The sequence below is a fragment of the Bison bison genome, unplaced genomic scaffold (genome assembly GCF_000754665.1).
Source record: "Bison bison bison isolate TAMUID 2011002044 unplaced genomic scaffold, Bison_UMD1.0 scf7180017863474, whole genome shotgun sequence".
Lineage (NCBI taxonomy): Eukaryota > Metazoa > Chordata > Mammalia > Artiodactyla > Bovidae > Bison > Bison bison.
The window spans coordinates 38,211-49,070 of NW_011494046.1; the positions used below are offsets into that span (position 1 = coordinate 38,211).

The window sequence follows — 10,860 nt, forward strand, 5'->3', positions numbered from 1 at the left end:
AACCAGCTTGAACATCTGGAAGTTCATGGTTCATGTATTGCTGAAGCCTGGCTTGGAGAATTTTGAGCATTACTTTACTAGCGTGTGAGATGAGTGCAATTGTGTGGTAGTTTGAGCATTCTTTGGCATTGCCTCCTTAAGTAGGTTTATTTTTATGTATTTTATTCTTTTTGTTGCAATGGTAATGGGATCATTTCCTAATTTCTCTTTCTGATATTTCATTGTTAGTGTATAGGAATGTGCATGCTTACTTTTTAGAAACAAAAGACTAAGCTGCTGCTGCTGCTAAGTCACTTAAGTCGTGTCCAACTCTATGCGACCCCACAGACGGCAGCCCACCAGGCTCCGTCGTCCCTGGGATTCTCCAGGCAAGAACACTGGAGTGGGTTGCCATTTCCTTCTCCAATGCATGAAAGTGAAAAGTGAAAGTGAAGTCGCTCAGTGGTGTCTGACTCTTAGTGACCCCATGGAATGCAGCCTTCCAGGCTCCTCTGTCCATGGGATTTTCCAGGCAAGCGTACCAGAGTGGGGTGCCATTGCCTTCTCCAAGGACTAAGTTAGGTCCTGTGAAAAATTCAAAGACTGTCTATGGTTTACAAGTCTAGAGTTTCTGCCCAAAGTAGAATCAATTTGTAAAACAAGGGCAAATACACAAAATAATTTGCATTAAATATTCAAACCAACAGCAAGATAATAGTCAAAAATGTTTCACACAAGGGTGAGGGAATTCAAAGAAGAGGGGCAAGGGGAAACGTGACACAAATGACAGAAAATTCTCCAGAAATGAACCTCTCCATACAAGAGCTCAGCAAATTCTCCAGGGTTCTGTTACCTGCATTCATGATACGGCATTAAAATGACATAATCACCAATAAGTAATCATTCTCACATTCCAGGGCTTCCCTGGTGGCTCAGACAATAAAGAATCTGCCTGCAATGTGGTAGACTCAGGTTTGATCTCTGGGTTGGGGAGATCTCCTGGAGGACAGAATGGCAACCCACTCTAGTATTCTTGCCTGGAGAAGTCCATGGACAGAGGAACCAGGCAGGCTACAGTCTGTGGGATCACAGAGTCAGACATGACTGTGTGAATCTCTTTTTTCTGTCTTCTTCTCATATTTCAACTATAAAATATACTTTTATAGACACTTTGCTATGAAACTTCCTCATTTTATTGGTCTGATCTCATTCACATCTTTCAGTTAATAATGAAAAACTACTATTGTCTCCACTTAGTAGATGTTCCCTAAGATCAAAGGAATAAAATGAACACTGGAGGGTAATTAGGGTAATTACATCACTAGATCACTAGTAGAATTTGATCCCACAGCTTTAATGTCTAATTTAGTGCTCTGCAAAGGACAAGATAATGTGTCTAGTCATTCAAGGTTTTAAGGAAAATGCTAAAATGGAAACATGGCATTATATTGTTTTTCATCATCATCAATTAATAAACATTGTAAGTGTATACATGTTATCAATGTTCTTCTAGGTGGTAAACAAAGTCAGTTAAACTGTTAAGCTCCTCTTAATTACCTGCAATGCTCTAAATGTACATGCATGGATACTGATACTAACAATTAATTATATTTAATATTAATAAATTACCTCTTCTAAGGCATTCCACAGTTCCTCATCTGTATGTTCATTAAAAGGATCCAGATTGTTCCTCATTGTTCCAGTGAATAAAACAGGTTCCTAAATACCCCAAAATACTGAATATTATTAACTTAACCTCTTTTCATTATATCCCAATGGTTACAGATCAGAATTAAAATATAAAATATCAAAATTACTGTAAGTATTAATAATAAAATTGCAAATGTATATTTAGAAAACTATCTATAAAATAATTTTCCATGTACAAAGCATGCTACAAGATATCCTGCAGACTATTGAACATTAACAGAAGAAAAAAGTGTTGAAGAAATTTTTTATATTAAGAAAAAACCTGAAGAATAGAAAAGAGAATTTGATTCTTTAAAATAAAAAAAAAAAGGCTTTCTGGGACCATGGGCTTAAGCACACACATGCAAACTGAGGATATAATTACTGGAGAAACTTTACATCAAGATCTACATAAATTAATTGTCAATCTTAGTGTGACTGGGAAATATCAGTAGCATGATTAGTTGAAGTTTGTGCCTCAAAGCAAAATCATTAAATATTTACACACTGGCACTGAAGAATAAACTAGGCTCTTTTCTCCACTGGTCAGTCTTCTAGGATATGGAATCTCTCCATTTGTGTGAAAGAACATCCTCACACATGCAAACAGAAGTCACCTCCTGGTGTCTGCAGCAGCTCTGTCCAAGGAAAGATCTCCTTGGATTCTACATCAACCTGATCCCCACATTCTCTCACCTGTGCATCAGGATGACCTGCCTCACAGAGCCTCCTTACTACTAACTGCAAGGTCAGAATGACCTGAAACCCATTATGACTGGGTCATAATAAAATTATTCAAATAACTTTTCCTGTTCAACTTTAGGAGGAGCCACAAGTAAATTACCCTAGAAATGTATGAGTCCTTCCAAGTTTCAGGACTTCTCTGGTGACTTAGAGGGTAAAGTGTCTGCCTGCAATGCGGGAGATCTAGTTTCGATCCCAGGGTCGGGAAGATCCCCTGGAGAAGGAAATGGAAACCCATTCCAGTATTCTTGCCTGGAGAATCCCATGGACGGATGAGCCTGGTAGGCTACAGTCCACCAGTTCGCAAAGAATCTGACACGATTGAGCAACTTCACATTCCTTTCCTTTTTACCAAGTTTCAAGGGAGAATCTTGTTCAAATGCTCCTGCCTGGCCTTGGGGCTAGACTTTCCTCCTCACTTCACAAAAGCCTGAGAAGATGAAGAAGACAGACATTTATTTTTCCTAGTCATGAAGAAGAATGACACTCAGAGAGCCTCCTGTACTTTCTTTCAATATTGTCTCTGTTTTAAGTCTGGTGAGAGACAAATGAATGCAGAAGACTCGGGGTGTGGCCCCCAAAAATGTGTATCCCTAAGCAAAATCCAAAATTAAAAAGAAATTATACAGGAGCTTTATTGCACAAAGTTGATTAAGTGGCCAATATGCCTCCAAAGTGGTGAAATCACTGCTCATACATTTCAAAATGATTACTGAACTGAAAACTCCTGAGACCCAAATTTAAGGTCTCCCTTAAAACTCTTGAATTTATTGCTTGTAGACTTTTGGATCGCAGCCATTCTGACTGGCGGAAATGGTACCTCATAGTGGTTTTGATTTGCATTTCTCTGATAATGAGTCATGTTGAGCATCTTTTCATGTGTTTGTTAGCCATCTGTATGTCTTCTTTGGAGAAATGTCTATTTAGTTCTTTGGCCCATTTTTTGATTGGGTCATTTATTTTTCTGGAATTGAGCTGTAGGTGTTGCTTGTATATTTTTGAGATTAGTTGTTTGTCCGTTGGTTCATTTGCTATTATTTTCTCCCATTCTGAAGGCTGTCTTTTCACCTTGCTTATAGTTTCCTTTGTTGTGCAGAAGCTTTTAAGTTTAATTAGGTCTTATTTGTTTATTTTTGCTTTTATTTCCAATATTCTGGAAGGTGGGTCATAGAGGATCCTGCTGTGATTTATGTCGGAGAGTGTTTTGCCTATGTTCTCCTCTAGGAGTTTTATACTTTCTGGTCTTATGTTTAGATCTTTAATCCATTTTGAGTTTATTTTTGTGTATGGTGTTAGAAAGTGTTCTAGTTTCATTCTTTTGCAAATGACTGACCAGTTTTCCCAGCACCACTTGTTAAAGAGATTGTCTTTAATCCATTGTATATTTCTTGCCTCCTTTGTCAAATATAAGGTGTCCATAAGTGCATGGATTTATCTCTGGGCTTTCTATTTTGTTCCATTGATCTATATTTCTGTCTTTGTGCCAGTACCATACTGTCTTGATGACTCTGGCTTTGTAGTAGAGCCTGAAGTCAGGCAGGTTGATTCCTCCAGTTCCATTCTTCTTTCTCAAGATGGCTTTGGCTATTCGAGGTTTTTTGTATTTCCATACAAATTGTGAAATTATTTGTTCTAGCTCTGTGAAGAATACCGTTGGTAGCTTGACAAGCAATAAATGCTGGAGAGGGTGTGGAGAAAAGGGAACCCTCTTACACTCTTGGTGGGAATGCAAACTAGTACAGCCACTATGGAGAACAGTGTGGAGATTCCTTAAAAAACTGGAACTAGAACTGCCAGTGATCCAGCAATCCCACTGCTGGGCATACACACTGAGGAAACCAGAAGGGAAAGAGACACGTGTACCCCAATGTTCATCGCAGCACTGTTCATAATAACCAGGACATGGAAGCAACCTAGATGTCCATCAGCAGATGAATGGATAAGAAAGCTGTGGTACATATACACACTGGAGTATTACTAAGGCATTAAAAAAATACATTTGAATCAGTTTTAATGAGGTGGATGAAACTGGAGCCTATTATACAGAGTGAAGTAAGCCAGAAAGAAAAACACCAATACAGTATACTAATGCATATATATGGAATTTAGAAAGATGGTAACAATAACCCTGTATACGAGACAGTAAAAGAGACACTGATGTATAGAACAGTCTTTTGACTCTGTGGGAGAGGAAGAGGGTGGGATGATTTGGGAGAACGGCATTGAAATATGTATAATATCATATATGAAATGAGTCGCCAATCCAGGTTCGATGCACAATACTGGATGCTTGGGGCTGGTGCACTGGGATGATCCAGAGGGATGGTATGGGGAGGGAGGAGGGAGGAGGGTTCAGGATGGGGAACTCGTGTATACCTGTGGCGGATTCATTTCGATATATGGCAAAACCAATACAATATTGTAAAGTTAAAAAATAAAATAAAATTAAAAACAAACAAAAAAATAAACAAACTCTTGAATTTAGGACCAAGACCAAACAACCATCTGTGCAATGGTAAGAGTTCCTTGTTAGGGGAACCATCATTCTATTTCAGATTTTCACAAAACTTTTTTTACTCTTTGTAATTATCAACCCTAAGATTGCTACATGCAGGCAATTTTTCATCCTTCAGTTGTTTCCATGAGGTTAAAACAGATGACATGGTCAGGCAAGGGGAGGCTGCTCCCCAATACTCCTCTTTTCTCCATCTTCACTTCATTTTCCAGATTCTTTCAGATATGCAGCTGCTTGATGAACATAATCTCAATCAGTGTTCTTTCTGAGAAACATACTTAACTACTTTAGATACTCAGCACTAAGGATGAACATACATCCTTTGTTCATCAACCTACTTTGTACATCAACCTACTTCAGATCCTCAGCACAAAGGATGAACATACATCCTACCTGTTCTGTTCAAGGAAATAATTTAGGAAGAGCTTTCATTTTTGCTCATTCCTGAATTTTGAACACAAATTGAGGAGTACCTTCTTTAAAACACAGTATTTATCTTCAAAAGATCCCCCAGGACTGATGGTCTATGTCCCCACTCCCCTATCTCTGGTTCCTATCCAGGTCCTTGCTGCTATCCCATCTCCCCCAATTCTGATCTGCTCATGCAGGGTCAGCAGGATGGTGGGACGAGCCTGGGAGAGAGGTAGAGAGAGGAACCCAGAAGCTCACTGCTGCTCCAAGGATCACAGAGAGCAGGTAGCTAGGGGAGGTGATGCAAGTTCATTATCTGAGTGGCTCACCTGAAAGGGGCAACTCAAAGAAACAGCACTGGGCTCCCCTTCTGCAGAGTCTGCTCTCAGCTTCCCTAAATTAGGATGTTGAGACACAAACATCACTGCTTCCTATTCATTTCGGGGGAAGAGAGATTTAAGTTTTCTGCACTTAGACAACTTAACTTCATGTAACCAAACCAACAGACTTTCTTCACCTCTGAGCCAGTAAGACATTGTAAAGACAAAGGGCTCTTGACTGGGGAGGGGTAAGAGTTTGAGTATGTTCTTCTGACACTTATTAGCCCAAGACACATAAACAAATAAACCCATTTCAAAACTGATGCTGTCCAAATAAGAGATAGGGCATTAGCAGTAGTATCTTCTGGCTTTGCTCCATACTTACTCACTTTTATTATGGTTTGGGGAATCCTTTTGAGGATTTTTTAACATAAAATGTTATGTTATGTTTAAAAAAAATAGGAAAATATCTGATGAGAACATAATTTAGTTCAATTAACATTTATTGAAAAAAATAAACTTGGAGTCAGATAATTCTCAGTTCTGATTTTACTGCTCATTAGTTATTAGACTCAGGGTAAATTATTAATCTTCCCAAGACTTACTGCAAACTGGGGTTAGCCTTGCAGGGCTGCTCTGAGAATCTGGAATAACAGGGCAGCTCCTGTTGTGATGCTAATGTGGACCAGAAGCCCCCAGCAGGGGGACAGTGAGGGACAGTGTTTGTTAAAATGCAGGTGCAACGAATGGATCAGGAAATCAATTTGTGCCTCGTGACCATCATTTTGTCATTTATATGAACTAGAATAGAACTGGCATCACAGAAAATATCAGAGCACAGAGCAAGAGTAATATTATTTGTGAAATTTTTGTTCCTCTGTGTGTGTGTATGCACACGGAGGCACATGAATCATGATACAAATCAATTGTACATGGACCACACTCAACAGCCACTTGAAGGCACAAGCAGAGTAATTTGCTGCCCAGGCTCTGGAGTTGGGAATCTCTTTAAATTTGAATCCTGTTAGTATATTTTGGAAATTAATACCTTGTTGGTTGCAACATTTGCAAATATTTTCTTCCTTTCCAGAGGCTGTTTTTCAGTTTTATTTATGGTTTACTTGGTGCTTCAAATCCTTTTAACTAGGTCCCCTTTATTTTTGCTTTTCTTTCCATGACTTTAGGGGACAGATCCAAGAACATATTGCTGTGATTTATGTCAAAGAATATTCTATGTTTTCCTCTAGGATCTTGTCTTACAAATCTTTAGGTCTTTAATTTATTTTGACTTTATTTTTGTCTACATTATTAGAGAGAGTTCTAATTTCATTGTTTTACATATAGTTGCCCAGATTTTCCAGCACTATTTATTGAAGAGACTGTCTTTTATCCATTACATATTCTTACCTCTTTTGTCTTAGATTAGCTGACCATAAGTGCATGGGTTTATATCTGGGTTTTTTAACCTGTTCCATTAATCTATATGCCTGGTTTCTGTGACAGGAATATACTTTTCATTATTGTGTGTCTGTAGTACAGTTAGAAGTCAGAGACTGTGAATCTTCCAGCTGTGTTCTTCTTTCTCAAGATGGTTTTTTGCTATTTGAGGTCTTTTCTGTTTCCATATAAATTAAAAAAATTTTTTTTTTCTTTTGTTCTACTTCTGTGAAAAATGCCATTGGTAATTTGATAGGGATTGCATTGAATCTGTAAGTTGCCTTGTATAGTTTTGTCATTTTTAACAATATTGATACTTTCAATCTAAGAACACAGTATATCTTTCCATCTGTTTGTGTTGTCTTCAATTTCTTTCAACAGCATCTTATAGATTAAGGGTCTTTTGCCTTCTTAAGTAGGTTTATTCCTAGTTATTCCTAGCATTGTTTTTATTTTTCCCTTTGACATGATGGCCAACGAGGTTGATTCCCTAATTTCTCTTTCTGAAAGAGAAATCTTTCAGAAAGTAAGGGAAATCTTTCAAAGTAACAGAAATCTCTTACTTTGATTTTAGTCTATATAAATGCAAGACATTTCTGTATATACAACAGCTTATACAGCTCAATACCAAAGACACAAAAAACCCAATCAAAAAATGGACCAAAGATCTAAATAGACATTTCTCCAAAGAAAAATACAGATGGCCGAAAGGCATATGAAAAGATACTCAACATCACTAATTATTAGAGAAATGCAGATCAAAACTACAATGAGGTATGACTTCACACTGGTCAGAATGGCTATCATGAAAAAGTCTGCAAATAATAAATGCTGGTAAGGGTGTGGAGAAAGGGTACTCTCCTACACTGTTAGTGGGAATGTAAACTGGTGCAGCTATTATGGAAAACAATGTGGAGTTTCCTTAAAAGCAGAAAAAGAATTACCATGTGATCCAACAACTCTAATCCTCAGCATATATCTGGAAAAGATAAAAACGCTTATTCAAAACAATACACGCACCTGAGTGTTCACAACAGAACTACCTAACAACAGCCAAGATATGCTCATGGACAGATAAATGGATGAAGAAGATGTGGAGTATAAACACACATGCACACACAATGGAATATTATCAGCCATATAAACGAACCAAACAATGCCACTTGCAGCAACAAGGAAGAACCCAGAGATTGTCAGGCTAAGTGAAATAAATCAGACAGAGAAAGACAAACATCATATGAGATTACTTATATATGGAGTCTTAAAAAAAAATGATAGAAATTAACTTATTTACAACCCAGAAATAGACTCACAGACATAGAAAACAAATAATGGGTACCAAAGGAAAAGAGATAGGGAAGGATAAATTAGAAATCTGGTAATAATAGATACACACTACTATATACAAAATAGATAAAAAAGGATCTATTGATAGAACAGGGAACTATTTGTAACATCTTGCAATAACCTATGATAAAAGGATCTGTGTGTGTATATACATGCATATATATAATGTATATATAAATATATATATTTATATAAAATTATATATATAAATATATATAACTGAACCTCTTGGCTGTACTACTGAAACACTGTGAATCAACTATTCTTCAATTTAAAAAAATAAACAGACACACACAAAATAAATCCTGACTCTGTCCCTTACTTGATCAGTGGGATAAGCTCCCAGTGCCTCAATTTTTAAATCTGTCAGGTAAGGATAACAAAAGAATTGCGAGGATTAAGCAGGAAGTGATAGGATAAATGGCTAAGGCATGTTAATGATTCCACAAACATTAGGAATTATCAATACTCATGTAACTTGCCAGGGATTGTAACAAGCACTAGAAGAACAGACATGAGAAATATAGGCTCTGTCCTCAAGCAAAGGAAGAAAAGAGTTGAGAATGTGAGGCAGACTGAGAAGGTCAGAGGTCTTGGTGTATAAGTAAGTAAATAAGAAAGTACCAGTGTGTACAAGGTGGTGATCAGGAGAGAAGCAGGTGGGAGGACAGCCAGAAATAAAAGTACAAAAAAATGCTAGTCTGTCCTCTTGCTTTTGGTGGAAAACATCAGATACATTTCTGTGTTACACTTTTCCCCAAAATTCCTACTGTATTTTTTGTTTCTTTGCTTTACTATTTATATTTATAAAAATAATTTAGTTTATATTGTAACAATAAATATAAAGAAAATAACCAAGGACTATAAACACATAAGCAGAAATTAAAGAGTAGAGTCACTCCAGAAGGTGCTACTCTTTTTACTTAAGCAGAAATAATACCCAAAGGTCTGTGCCCTAATCCTTAAGAATAACAATAGTTCTTATTGACTGAACTCTCCTAAGAACTAGACACAGGCGCAAACATTTTCACACCCAGTTACATCTTCACAGCAAATCTGTGTGACAATGATTCCCAGACCTGGAATAAGGATGCAGCCAGGTGACATCGACAAGGTCCTACAGTCATATGAGACAGAGCAAGAATAAAACTATGGGTCACGTTGACACTCGGTCTACACTTTTAAACTTTCTACCCCTGTCTGCCTTCTGAATGGTTTCCTCGGATCCTTTGCAAGTTCTCTCTAGATTCTCTCAATTTGAACAACCACATAACATGGAATTTACATGGACACAAGTTCAGTTCAGTCACTCAGTCATGTCCAGCTCTTCACGACCCCATGAACCGCAGCACGCCAGACCTCACTGACCATCACCAACTCCTAGAGTTTACCCAAACACATCTCCATTAAGTCAGTGATGCTATCCAACAATCTCATTCTCTGTTGTCCCCTTCTTCTCCTGCCCTCAATCTTTCCCAGCATCAGGGTCTTTTGAAATGAGTCACCTCTTCGCATCAGGTGGCCAAAGTATTGGAGTTTCAGATTCAGCATCAGTCCTTCCAATGAATATCCAGGACTGATCTCCTTTAGGATGGACTGGTTGGATCCCCTTGCAGTCCAAGGGACTCTCAAGAGTCTTCTCCAACACCACAGTTCAAAAGCATCAGTTCTTCAGGACTCAGCTTTCTTTATAGTCCAACTCTCACATCCATATGTGACTGCTGGAAAAACCATAGCTTTGACTAGACAGATTTTTGTCAGCAAAGTAATGTCTCTGCTTTTGAATATGCTGTCTAGGTTGGTCATAACTTTCTTACCAAGGAGTCAGATCAGATCAGATCAGATAAGTCGCTCAGTCATGTCAGACTCTTTGCGACCCCATGAATCGCAGCACGCCAGGCCTCCCTGTCCATCACCAACTCCCGGAGTTGACTCAGACTCACATCCATTGAGTCAGCAATGCTATCCAGCCATCTCATCCTCTGTCGTCCCCTTCTCCTCCTGCCCCCAATCCCTCCCAGCATCAGAGTCTTTTCCAATGAGTCAACTCTTCGCATGAGGTGGCCAAAGTATTGGAGTTTCAGCTTCAGCATCATTCCTTCCAAAGAAATCCCAGGGCTGATCTCCTTCAGAATGGACTGGTTGGATCTCTTTGCAGTCCAAGGGACTCTCAAGAGTCTTCTCCAACACCACAGTTCAAAAGCATCAATTCTTCGGCGCTCAGCCTTCTTCACAGTCCAACTTTCATATGCATACATGACCACAGGAAAAACCATAGCCTCGTCTAGACAGACCTTTATTGGCAAAGTAATGTCTCTGCTTTTTAACATGCTATCTAGGTTGGTCATAATTTTCCTTCCAAGGAGTAAGCGTCTTTTAATTTCATTGCTGCAGTCACCATTTGTAGTGATTTTGGAG

At 38.3% G+C, this 10,860-nt stretch overlaps 1 protein-coding gene across 1 annotated transcript in view; it reads right to left on the reverse strand.

Moving 5' to 3' along the window:
* Positions 1–1,608: 1,608 nt before the first annotated feature.
* LOC104983855 (multidrug resistance-associated protein 4-like) overlaps positions 1,609–10,860 on the reverse strand; it is a gene marked incomplete at both ends in the record, with an annotated part of 66,920 nt that continues 57,668 nt past the window's right edge. Inside the window, one exon of the mRNA XM_010833380.1 lies at positions 1,609–1,698. Within this exon, the coding sequence (XP_010831682.1) occupies positions 1,609–1,698 (90 nt within the window). The remainder of the gene's footprint in view (positions 1,699–10,860) is intronic.